Genomic DNA, 17,864 nt, shown 5'->3' with positions numbered 1-17,864 from the left:
TGACGAATTCAAAGTAGCGTGGGCAGTAACCTCAATAGGTATTTACCCAGTGTCGTTCTAATGCAAGAGGAATACTTTGTGTTTTGGAGTAGATATTTCCACTAAGATATTTCCAGAACATAGCTTTTTAGTGACATAAGAGAATCAGCAAGCTCCTCTTGTTGTTTCTGAATAAAAAAGGGGACATTTGCCCTGAATATTTGTCTGATAAAGAATGTAATATTACAACATGAGATACAAATGTTGAAGACGTTAGAGATTGGTATTCAGAATTTTCAAGATGTTGTCATTTATTTATGGTCTCTTTTTTGGATTTGGGGATCCAAAATAAAAAAGAACATTTCAGTGCCCACTGTCTCAATCCACCATGGAGACCTACGAGAGGACGCATTACAATGCCAAACAGAGACATTACAGCAACACCACGGTTTCATTACTGCTATACCCAAACACCAGCATCAGACACAATGTTCGCAACACCTGGTGAGAACCCCCAAGAGTGTTACTTTGTCGCTCCTAGCCCACGTGAACCAGATGATTGAACCAGGAGGGCCACACCAAGGCCGCAAATCTACAGGAATTCAAAGCCAATGTAGCGTGTTGGGGTTGGGCCTCTCAACCACCAAGATCCTCTCATCCCCTCCACGGATTGTTACACACGGTAATAACGTGGGTAAAAATAGCGTGTTGGGGTTGGATCTCTCAACCACCAAGATCCTCTCATCCCCTCCACGGATTGCCGCACACGGTAATAACGTGAGTAAAAGTACCGTGTTGGGGTTGGATCTCTCAACCACCAAGATCCTCTCATCCCCTTCACGGATTACCACACACGGTAATAACGTGGGTAAAAATAGCGTGTTGGGGTTGGATCTCTCAACCACCAAGATCCTCTCATCCCCTCCACGGATTACCACACACGGCAATAACGTGGGTAAAAGTACCGTGTTGGGGTTGTACCTCTCAACCACCAAGATCCTCTCATCCCCTCCACGGATTACCACACACGGTAATAATGTGGGTAAAAGTACCGTGTTGGGGTTGGACCTCTCAACCACCAAGATTCTCTCATCCCCTTCACGGATTACCACACACGGTAATAACGTGGGTAAAAACTGATATTAAAGACCCTTCTCTGGTCACCACGTACAGGAATCCATATGGAGAAGTATTGATTTATTTCTGATTTGTCCGTATTTGTCTCTGTAAATTAGTTACTGTTTCTCACTGATTTGTCTCTATTTATTCATGTGTATTTAGTAATTGGTTATTATTGTGTTTCACTGATTTGACTACATTTATTCATGTGTATTTATGAATTAGTTACTGTTTGTCACTGATTTGTCTATATTTATTAACGTGTCATCGTTTAACAACTAATAAATTACGTGTATATTATATGAAGTACAAGATATCTTTCCTTTCTGTTAATAAAACATGACTACACTCTAATTCTGCGGCAGATCTCCAGACTTCTGATTCTAGAAACCAGTTCTTTGTTCCTGTTGTATGTAGAGCTTGTTTACTAGTCTTGTTTTTAACAACAAATAAACTAGTAGAGGGCCTGGCATGGCCAAAGCGTAAGACGTGCGACTCGTAATCCGAGGATCGCGGGTTCGCGCTCGCGTCGCGCCAAACATGCTCGCCCTCCCAGCCGTGGGGGCGTTATAATGTGACGGTCACTCCCACTATTCGTTGATAAAAGAGTAGCCCAAGAGTTGGCGGTGGGTGGTGATGACTAGCTGCCTTCCCTCTGGTCTTACACTACTAAATTAGGGACGGCTCGGTGCAGTGGGCTAGCAACCTACTCACTTAAATACTTGTTGAAGAATCCGCAAGCGATGGCGGCCCTAAGTTCCTAGATGGAATCTAATGGTGATAACTAACTAACTAAATTAGTAGATCAATATTTGTTTTCTTTTTTACCTTACATCAAACGTGATAGACATAATCTTCAGTTGATAAACTTACTATAGATACAGAAACGTTAGCGAACATACTTTCTATTAGTCAGCTGTGATTTACCCTAAAATGCTATGAAATGGTTATCCACATCTGCACAATCTGTTTATTATTTTGTAATGTATTGTACTAAATGTTTTTTCCTGACGCAAACAGTAACATTTTCGCGCTGAGATCCTCGAGGACTAGCTCTACTAGCCGTTTCTAATTTTAATAAGATAAACGAGATGGAAGACCAGCACCTATTTTTGTCAGACAGAATAATGGGATTAATTGTTACTACTATAACGCACGCACAGCCCTAAATTACAAAACGTGGTTGTAGTTGTTTATTGTTATAGCTACATCGGGACAGCAAATTTGGACTTTCAGCTTCAGTTCCACGCTAACAACTAACCATTGATCGATTGGTATATGTTAAACTTTTTATTTAATCTTTAGTTTTCTTTTCTTTTATTTACATTTTCAAATTAAAATGACACTTTTATTTGAATTAATTTTGTATTTATTTGACTTTTATTATAAAATGTTTTATTTTGTTTATTTCACAAAACCTATTCATATTTTTAGACCCCACATCCACAAAACCAATTCATTCTTTCAGATCCTACATACACAAAACCTATTCACGTTTTTAGATCCTACATACACAAAACCTATTCATGTTTTTAGATCCTACATACACAAAACATATTCACGTTTTCAGACTCCACACCCACAAAATCAAATCATATTATTAGATCCCTCATCCACAAAACCAATTCATATTTTTAGACCCCACATCCAGAAAACCAGTTCACGTTTTAAGGAGCTACATCCATAAAACCAATTCGTGTTTTAGTCGCCACATACACAAAACCAGTTCATGTTTTTAGATCCCACATACACAAAACCAGTTCATGATTTTAGATCCCACATCCATAAAACCAGTGCATGTTTCTAGACTCCATAGCCTCAAAAACCAATTCATGTTTTTCATACTCTACATCCACCAAACAAGTTCGTGTTTCAGAACCCACATCCACAAAACCAGTTCATGTTTTCACGAGCCACAACCACAAAACCAATTTGTGTTTATAGGCGCTACATGCACAAAACGTTTTCATGTTTTAAGACTCAACATCCGCAACGTTGTATAAGTAATTTTTTTCGTTTTACTTCATTATTAACATTTTTATCTGTTGAATAATATTTGGTTAAATTCTTTTTGAATGACATTAAGTAAGACTAAACAGTAACACATTGTGAATTATTTTTATGTTCACTGTCAATGAAATTTGGTGCTTCACCGTTGTTTGGTTATGAAGTATGTTTATAGAGAAAAGGACTACGAGAGTCATGTACAAATAATTTTATACCAACAAGAAATTTTTCATATACGTATAAGTTAAATACAATTGAGTTTTAACAGAAAGTTTTGAAATAGTGACGGCTAACAGTCAGTAAAAACCTATACATACTGAATACCTCTGGAGTATTTTTGGCTTTCATTTATGGACAACACAATGGTGGATTTTCAGTGCTGTCAATATTAAACCTGTGAGACGTTTTGGGGTCTTTCAATTTCAGTTGAAGTTTCATTTAATTTCACTTCACGAAGTTGCTTATCACGTGAAAACGAGTCCAAAGCGAACAAGAAAATGATATATTGAAGATATTATCAGACACTCAGGTATCTTCTTCATTTTAGCATTGTGCCACTGTCTCCGGGCAGGTCGTCTTCACTCCTATTGCTATTTTGGTAACACGTTGGATCTTATGATTCTAGGTGAGGTGACGTTCTTTTTTGGATATATTTATCACCATTTGTCATTTTCTTTGTTATCGTTCATGGTAACATCACTGAACACAACTTCATGTTACAAAGTTACATTCAGTGATGTTACCAAAGTTGTGTTTAGTGATGTTACCGATGTTGTGTTTAGTAATGTTACCAAAGTTGTGTTCAGTGATGTTACCGATGCTGTGTTTAGTAATGTTACCGATGCTGTGTTTAGTAATGTTACCGATGCTGTGTTTAGTAATGTTACCAAAGTTACATTCAGTGATGTTACCAAAGTTGTGTTTAGTGATGTTACCGAAGTTGTATTTAGTAATGTTACCAAAGTTGTGTTTAGTGATGTTACCAAAGTTTGTTTAGTGATGTTACCAAAGTTGTGTTTAGTGATGTTACCAAAGTTGTATTTAGTAATGTTACCGATGTTGTGTTTAGTAATGTTACCGATGTTGTGTTTAGTGATGTTACCAAAGTTGTGTTTAGTGATGTTACCGAAGTTGTATTTAGTAATGTTACCAAAGTTGTGTTTAGTGATGTTACCAAAGTTGTGTTTAGTGATGTTACCAAAGTTGTATTTAGTAATGTTACCGATGTTGTGTTTAGTAATGTTACCAAAGTTGTGTTTAGTGATGTTACCGATGTTGTGTTTAATGATGTTACCAAAGTTGTGTTTATTGGTGTTACCAAAGTTGTGTTTAATGATGTTACCAAAGTTGTGTTTATTGGTGTTACCAAAGTTGTGTTTAATTATGTTACCAAAGTTGTGTTTAATGATGTTACCAAAGTTGTGTTTAATGATGTTACCAAAGTTGTGTTTATTGGTGTTACCGATGTTGTGTTTAATGATGTTACCGATGTTGTGTTTAATGATGTTACCGATGTTGTGTTTAATGATGTTACCAAAGTTGTGTTTATTGGTGTTACCAAAGTTATGTTTAATGATGTTACAAAGTTATATTTAGTGATGTTACCAAAGTTATGTTTAGTGATGTTACCAAAGTTGTGTTTAGTGATGTTACCGATGTTCTGTTTTGCAATGTTACCAAAGGTGTGTCTAGTAATGTTACCGATGTTGTGTTTAGTAATATTATCAAAGTTGTATTTAATGATGTTACCAAAGTTGTGTTATTGATTTTAACGATGTTGTGTTTATTGGTGTCACTGATGCTGTATTTATTGAGATTACCAAGGTTGTGGTTGCTGATTTTACCAAAGTTGTGGTTAATGTGGTAAACAAATTTAGTAACGTCACTAAACACAACTTCGGTAACATGTAAAAACATTTCGTTGCTCTAATTAATATACCACATAACTGGTCTTCCAAAGTATTATGTTTTCTTAAATTTTTCTTGTCTTTTGTTTATTTTCCTCACCGGATGAGTATGTAACCTTCATACGGTGTTTCAGAGGTCTTAGTGATGTTATAAGCCACTATGGCTTACAACGTTAAACTTCGTGTCTCGATACACGCAATGGGCATAGTAAAGGTAATGCCCTCTGTAGCTTTGTGCTCAGTGCCAAATACAAAAAGACGAGTGAACTGGATGTAGGTAATGAAACCTAGTGTTTTGGTTTTGATCCTTGCATTAGAGTTCTTTTATTTACGTTTTTACTTATAACAAGAGAACTACCACCATAGTTGTCGTAGTCACGACATCTTTGCCATCCAATGGAAATAAAATATCGGTATATCAAATTATTCAATCTCACGCCTCTTATATCCACGAACTCACGCCCTCTGGTTTAAGAAAATAATATTTTTGTCTCCCTTCATATTCGATATATTACTTTCTAATTCATAGAATGTTTCAACTTAGGCCAGTCTTCGGTTAAAGATTCTCTCTTCTGGTCATCTTGGTCTTCTGCTTCTCCAACTTTCATTCAATTGACTGATGGACTGTACGCTCCACCAGGTCAATAATCATCATACGATTCGTCTTCATCCAGCAGGCTTTTCACGTTTCGTCATTATCTAGTAGCCTTGTCACAACACACGTTTCGTCTGTTTGTTTGTTTGTTTTGGAATTTCGCATAAAGCTACTCGAGGGCTATCTGTGCTAGCCGTTCCTAATTTAACAGTGTAAGACTAGAGGGAAGGCATCTAGTCATCACCATCCACCGCCAACTCTTGGGCTACTCTTTTACCAACGAATAGTGGGATTGACCGTAACATTATAACTCCCCCACGGCTGAAAGGGCGAGCATGTTTGGCGCGACAGGGATGCGAACCCGCGACCCTCAGATTACGAGTCGCACGCCTTAACACGCTTGGCCATGCCGGGCCCACGTTTCGTCACTATCTACTAAACTTGTTACAACACACGTTTCGTCATTATCTACTAAACTTGTTACAACACACGTTTCGTCATTATCTACTAGCCTTGTTACAACACACGTTTCGTCATTATCTACTAGCCTTGTTACAACACACGTTTCGTCATTATCTACTAGCCTTGTTACAACACACGTTTCGTCATTATCTACTAAACTTGTTACAACACACGTTTCGTCATTATCTACTAGCCTTGTTACAACACACGTTTCGTCATTATCTACTAGCCTTGTTACAACACACGTTTCGTCATTATCTACTAAACTTGTTACAACACACGTTTCGTCATTATCTACTAAACTTGTTACAACACACGTTTCGTCATTATCTACTAAACTTGTTACAACACACGTTTCGTCATTATCTACTAAACTTGTTACAACACACGTTTCGTCATTATCCACTAAACTTGTTACAACACACGTTTCGTCATTATCTACTAAACTTGTTACAACACACGTTTCGTCATTATCTACTAAACTTGTTACAACACACGTTTCGTCATTGTCTACTAAACTTGTTACAACACACGTTTCGTCATTGTCTACTAAACTTGTTACAACACACGTTTCGTCATTATCTACTAGCCTTGTTACAACACACGTTTCGTCATTATCTACTAAACTTGTTACAACACACGTTTCGTCATTATTACTAAACTTGTTACAACACACGTTTCGTCATTATCTACTAAACTTGTTACAACACACGTTTCGTCATTATCTACTAGCCTTGTTACAACACACGTTTCGTCATTATCTACTAGCCTTGTTACAACACACGTTTCGTCATTATCTACTAAACTTGTTACAACACACGTTTCGTCATTATCTACTAAACTTGTTACAACACACGTTTCGTCATTATCTACTAGCCTTGTTACAACACACGTTTCGTCATTATCTACTAGCCTTGTTACAACACACGTTTCGTCATTATCTACTAGCCTTGTTACAACACACGTTTCGTCATTATCTACTAGCCTTGTTACAACACACGTTTTCGTCATTATCTACTAAACTTGTTACAACACGTTTCGTCATTATCTACTAGCCTTGTTACAACACACGTTTCGTCATTATCTACTAGCCTTGTTACAACACACGTTTTCGTCATTATCTACTAAACTTGTTACAACACACGTTTCGTCATTATCTACTAAACTTGTTACAACACACGTTTCGTCATTATCTACTAGCCTTGTTACAACACACGTTTCGTCATTATCTACTAAACTTGTTACAACACACGTTTCGTCATTATCTACTAGCCTTGTTACAACACACGTTTCGTTATTATTACTAAACTTGTTACAACACACGTTTCGTCATTATCTACTAAACTTGTTACAACACACGTTTCGTCATTATCTACTAGCCTTGTTACAACACACGTTTCGTCATTATCTACTAAACTTGTTACAACACACGTTTCGTCATTATCTCCTAGTCTTGTTACAACACACGTTTCGTCATTATCTACTAGCCTTGTTACAACACACGTGTCGTCATTATCTCCTAGCCTTGTTACAACACACGTTTCGTCATTATCTCCTAGTCTTGTTACAACACACGTTTCGTCACCATCCAGTAGTGTTCTGACTTGGTAAGTTTCATCATTACACGTTATTTTAATATTCCGTGTTCATCTAAATTGTATCGAGCTGTTATTTATTAACTTCATATCTTTTCGGTTCCTCTTTCTATAAACTTCAGTGTCATAACTTTCCTATCTCAGATATTCTTTCAAAAATCTCTTTCAACAATTTCTTCTCCCAGACTTATTCCTCGTGGAAATCAAACTCTTCTCTGACTAATGTAATCAGTCTCTGACATGGTATGTTTCTTCATGTTGCTCTCTCTCAGCTATCGTAAACATGTTATTATTTTCTACTACACTATTTTTTCTCTTTGAGAATGTATTAAAACCGTTTCTTGATTTATTATTCTTGTCTTGCATAACTGTCCAAAATATTCTAAATTGTAAATTAATTTCTCTGTCAAATAATATCATTTATTAACCAATTGTCAGCATAGATCGTCCCTGCTTCGTCTTCGTCACTAGAAATCAACATTAACTATCAAACCGGTGAAAACAGTAGATTATCATTGTATTAAATGGGTACCATTGATTTTATAGTATATTGTCACTGATGCAGTCCCTGTATTTTTGTTGTTATAATTATTTATTCTGTGGTTTCCTAAAGTACGAATACACTCAAACAAATCAACTGATGGTCTATTACTATCAATACCTGATTTCTATCTAATCTTCGTGAGACATGACGTGGGCTCACAACTAGGGCGCTAAACTCTAATTTATCTAATGTTAGAACTATGTCCACAACTGTATGTATTAACAATATTTACCAAAGAACTTTCGTACTATCTCTATAACTGTACGTATCAACAGTATTTATATAATGTTTATATAGAAACATTCGTACTATCTCTATAACTGTACGTATGAATAATATTTATATAATGTTTATATAGAAACATTCTTACTATCTCTATAACTGTACGTATGAACATTATTTATATAATGTTTATATAAGAACATTCTTACTATCTCTATAACTTTACCTATGAATAATATTTATATAACGTTTATATAAGAACATTCTTACTATCTCTATAACTGTACGTATCAACAGTATTTATATAATGTTTATATAAGAACATTCTTACTATCTCTATAACTGTACGTATCAACAGTATTTATATAATGTTTATATAAGAATATTCTTATTATATCTATAACTGTACGTATCAATAGTATTTATATAATGTTTATATAAAGACATTCTTACTATCTCTATAACTGTACGTATCAATAGTATTTATCTAATGTTTATATAAGAACATTCTTACTATCTCTATAACTGTACGTATCAATAGTATTTATATAATGTTCATATAAGAACATTCTTACTATCTCTATAACTGTACGTATCAATAGTATTTATCTAATGTTTATATAAGAACATTCTTACTATATCTATAACTGTACGTATGAATAGTATTTATCTAACCTTTATATAAGAACATTCTTACTTTCTCTATAACTGTACGTATCAATAGTATTTATATAATGTTTATATAAGAAAATTCTTACTATCTCTATAACTGTACGTATCAATAGTATTTATCTAATGTTTATATAAGAACATTCTTACTATCTCTATAACTGTACGTATCAATAGTATTTATATAATGTTCATATAAGAACATTCTTACTATCTCTATAACTGTACGTATCAATAGTATTTATCTAATGTTTATATAAGAACATTCTTACTATATCTATAACTGTACGTATGAATAGTATTTATCTAACCTTTATATGAGAACATTCTTACTTTCTCTATAACTGTACGTATCAATAGTATTTATATAATGTTTATATAAAGACATTCTTACTATCTCTATAACTGTACGTATCAATAGTATTTATCTAATGTTTATATAAGAACATCCTTACTATATCTATAACTGTACGTATCAATAGTATTTATCTAATGTTTATATTTAAGAACATTCGTACTATCTCTTTAACTGTACGTATCAATAGTATTTATCTAACGTTTATATAAGAACATTCTTACTATCTCTATAACTGTACGTATGAATAATATTTATCTAACGTTTATATAAGAACATCCTTACTGTATCTATAACTGTACGTATCAATAGTATTTATATTATGTTTATATAAGAACATCCTTACTGTATCTATAACTGTACGTATCAACAGTATTTATATTATGTTTATATAAGAACATTCTCACTATGTTTATAACTTTACAGTTTAAGAAACAATTGTTTTGCGCCTGTTTTTTGAAGCTGAGAGGTTTTTTTCATCGTTTAAGTTTCGAGTGGTCTTCGAATAATAAAGCTTGACATTCCTGAAAACGTTCGATTGGCTGGAGAAGTGACACTTAGTTGTATGTACGATTTGGAAGAAGACAACCTTTATTCTGTGAAGTGGTACAAGGACGACCTTGAATTCTTCCGTTATGTACCCAAGGAGCTGCCACAGAGACAGTTCTTTCCGTTAGATGGCATTAATATCGACGTAAGTATGACGTCAGAAATTACTTCTGGAGTAAAAAACATTAGAGCCTACGTCATCCATTATTCGCTTTTGATATGAATAAACTTAGGGGAGATAAAATATGTCGTATCGCTTTCTTTAACGATATAAGTGAACAGTATTGTTTTCGTTCAAGCAATTCCCAAGTTTTGTGTATAACGGTCTGATTATATGTTTTTGAATAAAAACTGTCGCTATCATAATAGTTTTAAAACTGATCAAAAGGTGGCTGAAGTAAGAACAACTTATTGAATATAAATATAAGTAAATATAATTAACTATAAATCATACACATATTGTGTTGATGAATAACAACCGTAACAATTCTCTGATGGGTCTGCGATAAGTTTATGGATTTACAACACTACAATCCGAGGTTCGATTCTCTTTAGTAGACAGACAAATAACCTGTTGTTGAAAAATAAATAAACTCGAAGAATAATAGTTATATTAACAAAACACATCTATCGCTCACTCATCGTAAAGTTTGGTTATCATTTTTACAAAATATATTTTTATGAAGTTTTTCAATCACTGATCCACTCAAAGGACAACTTATTTGTTCGTAGACGTATTGTGGTTAATATGTTCTGTTAACCAACGTAATTCGTATGAAAACCAAACTCAGAACTAAAAAGCAGTTGATTTTATTATTGTATAAACATTTAATAAATGCATTATCCGGGCGTGCCTTGACATGGTCTGTCGGTCATGGAATTTATTCGCATGCTGGGAGTTCCAGTCTTGCAAATGAAATATGCTTGTCTGTGGGATGTCATAAAGTGATGACCAATCCCAATGTTCGTTGCGAAAGATTAGTAACCAAATTGACGGTGAACAGCTGTCTTCTCTCTAGTATGTAACTTCTAAATTAAGGTTAACCGGCGCAGATAACCCTCGAGTAGCTTTGCGAAAAATTAAAAAACTAAAAATATATTATTTTGGCTAAAACACGAATCAGAAAATTTAGTGTTTTATATCGTACGACAAAGAAATACGTGCAGTAAAGCATTCTTAACTATAGTGCACCATTACACATGAATAGAGAGACATATCCTGTCGATGACTTAGCAAAATAACTTACCATATTAGTAAAAGCATATATTTTATAACTTTATAAAAAACAATGCGTTTAATTATAGGTAGTCAAGGTAAACCTATTGTGATGTATAGAAGTCAGAAACTCACAATTGAAAGGAGCTAGTTGGTGAAATTATAATAAGTTGGAATGTTCACTACTATTTTTAACCTGAACACATTACCTTAAACAGCAGTATGGTGAGTGTGAACACTTTACCTAAAACAGAAACTTGAACTACAATGTTGAGTGTGAACAGTCTACCTTAAACAGCAACATCTACTACTATGTTGAGTGTGAACAGTCTACCTTAAACAGCAACATCTACTACAATGTTGAGTGTGAACAGTCTACCTTAAACAGCAACATCTAATACTATGTTGAGTGTGAAAAGTCTACCTTAAACAGCCTCATCTACTACTATGTTGAGTGTGAACTCTTTACCTTAAACAGCAACATCTACTACTATGTTGAGTGTGAACAGTCTACCTTAAACAGCAACATCTACTACTATGTTGAGTGTGAAAAGTCTACCTTAAACAGCCTCATCTACTACTATGTTGAGTGTGAACTCTTTACCTTAAACAGCAACATCTACTACAATGTTGAGTGTGAACAGTCTACCTTAAACAGCAACATCTACTACTATGTTGAGTGTGAACAGTCTACCTTAAACAGCAACATCTACTACTATGTTGAGTGTGAACAGTCTACGTTAAACAGCAACATCTACTACTATGTTGAGTGTGAACAGTCTACCTTAAACAGCAACATCTACTACTATGTTGAGTGTGAACAGTTTACCTTAAACAACAACATGAACTACTATGTTGAGTGTGAACACTTTACTTTAAACAACAACATGAACTACTATGTTGAGTGTGAACAGTCTACCTTAAACAACAACATGAACAACAATGTTGAGTGTGAACAGTCTACCTTAAACAACAACATGAACAACAATGTTGAGTGTGAACACTTTACTTTAAACAACAACATGAACTACTATGTTGAGTGTGAACAGTCTACCTTAAACAACAATATTTACTACTATGTTGAGTGTGAACAGTCTACCTTAAACAACAACATCTACTACTATGTTGAGTGTGAACAGTCTACCTTAAACAGCAACATCTACTACTATGTTGAGTGTGAACAGTTTACCTTAAACAACAACATGAACTACTATGTTGAGTGTGAACAGTCTACCTTAAACAACAATATTTAGTACTATGTTGAGTGTGAACTGTCTACCTTAAACAACAACATGAACAACAATGTTGAGTGTGAACACTTTACTTCAAACAACAACATGAACTACTATGTTGAGTGTGAACACTTTACTTTAAACAACAACATGAACTACTATGTTGAGTGTGATCAGTCTACCTTAAACAACAATATTTACTACTATGTTGAGTGTGAACAGTCTACCTTAAACAACAATATTTACTACTATGTTGAGTGTGAACAGTCTACCTTAAACAACAAAATGAACAACAATGTTGAGTGTGAACACTTTACTTTAAACAACAACATGAACTACTATGTTGAGTGTGAACAGTCTACCTTAAACAACAACATGAACAACAATGTTGAGTGTGAACACTTTACTTTAAACAACAACATGAACTACTATGTTGAGTGTGAACAGTCTACCTTAAACAACAATATTTACTACTATGTTGAGTGTGAACAGTCTACCTTAAACAACAACATCTACTACTATGTTGAGTGTGAACAGTCTACCTTAAACAACAATATTTACTACTATGTTGAGTGTGAACTGTCTACCTTAAACAACAACATGAACAACAATGTTGAGTGTGAACACTTTACTTTAAACAACAACATGAACTACTATGTTGAGTGTGAACAGTCTACCTTAAACAACAATATTTACTACTATGTTGAGTGTGAACAGTCTACCTTAAACAACAACATGAACTACAATGTTGAGTGTGAACAGTCTACCTTAAACAACAACATGAACTACTATGTTGAGTGTGAACACTTTACTTTAAACAACAACATGAACTACAATGTTGAGTGTGAACACTTTACTTTAAACAACAACATGAACTACTATGTTGAGTGTGATCAGTCTACCTTAAACAACAATATTTACTACTATGTTGAGTGTGAACAGTCTACCTTAAACAACAACATGAACTACAATGTTGAGTGTGAACACTTTACTTTAAACAACAACATGAACTACAATGTTGAGTGTGAACAGTCTACCTTAAACAACAACATGAACTACTATGTTGAGTGTGAAGAGTCTACCTTAAACAACAACATGAACTACAATGTTGAGTGTGAACAGTCTACCTTAAACAACAATATTTACTATTATGTTGAGTGTGAACAGTCTACCTTAAACAACAATATTTACTACTATGTTGAGTGTGAGCTGTAATAATATGAGACAATGTCTATCGCAGTTTACTCGTTCCAATAAGGATGTGGTGTTCATTCAAGATGTACAGATGTCGACTGGAGGAAGATACAGGTGCGAGGTGTCAGCTGATGCTCCATCTTTCAGGACAGTGTCCACAGAAAAAGCAATGAAAGTTAGTGGTAAGAAGTACAACATTACTACTATAAATACCAAATGTTGTCCACAGGCATGTAATAACAGTTAATAGTAAGAAGTACAACATTACTACTATAAATACCAAATGTGGTCCACAGGCATGTAATGACAGTTAATAGTAAGAAGTACAACATTACTACTATAAATACCAAATGTGGTCCACAGGCATGTAATGACAGTTAATAGTAAGAAGTACAACATTACTACTATAAATATTGAATGGTGTCCACCAAAATGTAATGACAGTTAACAGTAAGAAGTACAACATTACTACTATAAATACCAAATGTGGTCCACAGGCATGTAATGACAGTTAATAGTAAGAAGTACAACATTACTACTATCAATATCGAATGTTGTCCACAGAGATTTAATGACAGTTACTAATAAGAAGTACAACATTACTACTATCAATATCAATTGTTGTCCACAGAAATGTAATGACAGTCAATAGTTGTTACATACCATAGGATTTACAATTTTATATCTGGTGAGAAGCTTCTATTCTGAAGACTCAGAGGTTAAATTGAATGAATACTTCTTGCCTAACTAAACTAAAATAATGTATCTACATATGAATTTCTACCATTATAAACAAGTGAAGTTTTACAGACAGGCAATATATGAAGCAAACATCCTGTTGATTATGTCTTTTAAGTGTTTCTAATTTATCATGCCCATGTTCACGGTAAACAGTGTAAGTAAAAGTTTAGGGCTAAGCACGTCATGAAACGTATTAACTTTGTGTGTATTTGGTTATTTATAATCCATGAACTGTGATGTTTCTTCGGTTGATTTTATATTTATGTTTATCTATCCACCTTGTTTGAACACTTTTAAAGTAACAAGTTACAAGTAGCAAGTAATAATTAACAAGTAACAAAAAACAACTAACAACTAACATGTAACAAGTAACAAAAAACAAATAACAACTAACATGTAACAAAACAAGTAACAACTAACATGTAACAAGTAACAACTGACATGTAACAAGTAACAAAAAACAACTAACAACTAACACGTAACAAGTAACAAAAACAAGTAACAACTAACATGTAACAAGTAAAAAAACAAGTAACAACTGACATGTAACAAGTGACAAAAACAAATAACAACTAACATGTAACAAAACAAGTAACAACTAACATGTAACAAGTAACAAAAACAATTAACAAGTAACAAAAAAACAAATAACAACTAACATGTAACAAGTAATAAAACAAGTAACAACTAACATGTAACAAGTAACAAAAACAATTAACAACTTACAAAAAACAAGTGACAACTAACATGTCACTAGTAAGAACTAACATCTAACAAGTAACAAAAAACAAGTAACAACTAACATGTAACAAGTAACAAAAAACAAATAACAACTAACATGTAACAAGTAACAAAAACAAGTAACAACTAACATGTAACAATTAACAAAAAACAAATAACAACTAACATGTAACAAGTAACAAAAACAAATAACAACTAACATGTAACAAGTAACGAAAACAAATAACAACTAACATGTAACAAGTAACAAAAAACAAATAACAACTAACATGTAACAAGTAACGAAAAACAAATAACAACTAACATGTAACAAGTAACAAAAACAAATAACAACTAACATGTAACAAGTAACGAAAAACAAATAACAACTAGCATGTAACAAGTAAAAAAACATGTAACAACTGACATGTAACAAGTGACGAAAACAAATAACAACTAACATGTAACAAAACAAGTAACAACTAACATGTAACAAGTAACAAAAACAATTAACAACTTACAAAAAACAAGTAACAACTAACATGTAACAAGTAACAAAAAACAAATAACAACTAACATGTAACAAGTAACAAAACAAGTAACAACTAACATGTAACAAGTAACAAAAACAATTAACAACTTACATGTAACAAGTAACAAAAACAATTAACAACTTACAAAAAACAAGTGACAACTAACATGTAACAAGTAACAATAAACAAATAACAACTAACATGTAACAAGTAACAACAAACAAGTAACAAAAACAAATAACAACTAACATGTAACAAGTAACAAAAAACAAGTAACAAGTAACATGTAACAAGTAACGAAAAACAAGTAACAACTAACATGTAACAATTAACAAAAACAAGCAACAACTAACATGTAACAATTAACAAAAAACAAATAACAACTAACATGTAACAAGTAACAAAAACATGTAACAATTAACAAAAAACAAATAACAACTAACATGTAACAAGTAACAAAAACAAATAACAACTAGCATGTAACAAGTAACAAAAACAAATAACAACTAACATGTAACAAGTAACGAAAAACAAATAACAACTAACATGTAACAAGTAACGAAAAACAAATAACAACTAGCATGTAACAAGTAACAAAAACAAATAACAACTATCATGTAACAAGTAAAAAACAAGTAACAACTGACATGTAACAAGTGACGAAAACAAATAACAACTAACATGTAACAAAACAAGTAACAACTAACATGTAACAAGTAACAAAAACAATTAACAACTTACAAAAAACAAGTAACAACTAACATGTAACAAGTAACAAAAAACAAATAACAACTAACATGTAACAAGTAACAAAACAAGTAACAACTAACATGTAACAAGTAACAAAAACAATTAACAACTTACATGTAACAATTAACAACTTACAAAAAACAAGTGACAACTAACATGTAACAAGTAACAATAAACAAATAACAACTAACATGTAACAAGTAACAACAAACAAGTAACAAAAACAAATAACAACTAACATGTAACAAGTAACAAAAAACAAGTAACAACTAACATGTAACAAGTAACGAAAAACAAGTAAACCCTAACATGTAACAATTAACAAAAAACAAATAACAACTAACATGTAACAATTAACAAAAACAAGCAACAACTAACATGTAACAATTAACAAAAAACAAATAACAACTAACATGTAACAAGTAACAAAAACATGTAACAATTAACAAAAAAAAAAATAACAACTAACATGTAACAAGTAACAAAAAACAAATAACAACTAACATGTAACAAGTAACAAAAAACAAATAACAACTAACATGTAACAAGTAACGAAAAACAAATAACAACTAACATGTAACAAGTAACGAAAACAAATAACAACTAACATGTAACAAGTAACAAAAACAAATAACAACTAACATGTAACAAGTAAAAAACAAGTAACAACTGACATGTAACAAGTGACAAAAACAAATAACAACTAACATGTAACAAAACAAGTAACAACTAACATGTAACAAGTAACAAAAACAATTAACAACTTACAAAAAACAAGTAACAACTAACATGTAACAAGTAACAAAAAACAAATAACAACTAACATGTAACAAGTAACAAAACAAGTAACAACTAACATGTAACAAGTAACAAAAACAAGTAACAACTAACATGTAACAAGTAACAAAAAAACAAATAACAACTAACATGTAACAAGTAACAAAAACAAGTAACAACTAACATGTAACAATTAACAAAAAAAACAAATAACAACTAACATGTAACAAGTAACAAAAACAAATAACAACTAACATGTAACAAGTAACAAAAAACATAATAACAACTAACATAATAACAAGTAACAAAAACAAATAACAACTAACATGTAACAAGTAACGAAAAACAAATAACAACTAACATGTAACAAGTAACAAAAAACAAATAACAACTAACATGTAACAAGTAACGAAAAACAAATAACAACTAGCATGTAACAAGTAAAAAAACATGTAACAACTGACATGTAACAAGTGACGAAAACAAATAACAACTAACATGTAACAAAACAAGTAACAACTAACATGTAACAAGTAACAAAAACAATTAACAACTTACAAAAAACAAGTAACAACTAACATGTAACAAGTAACAAAAAACAAATAACAACTAACATGTAACAAGTAACAAAAACAATTAACAACTTACATGTAACAAGTAACAAAAACAATTAACAACTTACAAAAAACAAGTGACAA

The 17,864-nt window shown here is 32.6% G+C and overlaps 1 protein-coding gene across 1 annotated transcript in view; it reads left to right on the top strand.

The window, feature by feature from the left end:
* LOC143233293 (uncharacterized) overlaps positions 1–17,864 on the top strand; it is a 65,598-nt gene that overhangs the window by 12,500 nt on the left and 35,234 nt on the right. Inside the window, exons 2-3 of the mRNA XM_076469424.1 lie at positions 9,943–10,148; positions 13,692–13,827. Of these exons, the coding sequence (XP_076325539.1) occupies positions 9,943–10,148; positions 13,692–13,827 (342 nt within the window). The remainder of the gene's footprint in view (positions 1–9,942; positions 10,149–13,691; positions 13,828–17,864) is intronic.

This window comes from Tachypleus tridentatus, chromosome 12 (genome assembly GCF_004210375.1).
Source record: "Tachypleus tridentatus isolate NWPU-2018 chromosome 12, ASM421037v1, whole genome shotgun sequence".
NCBI classification, from domain to species: domain Eukaryota; kingdom Metazoa; phylum Arthropoda; class Merostomata; order Xiphosura; family Limulidae; genus Tachypleus; species Tachypleus tridentatus.
This window is presented reverse-complemented; position numbering and strand designations above follow the sequence as displayed.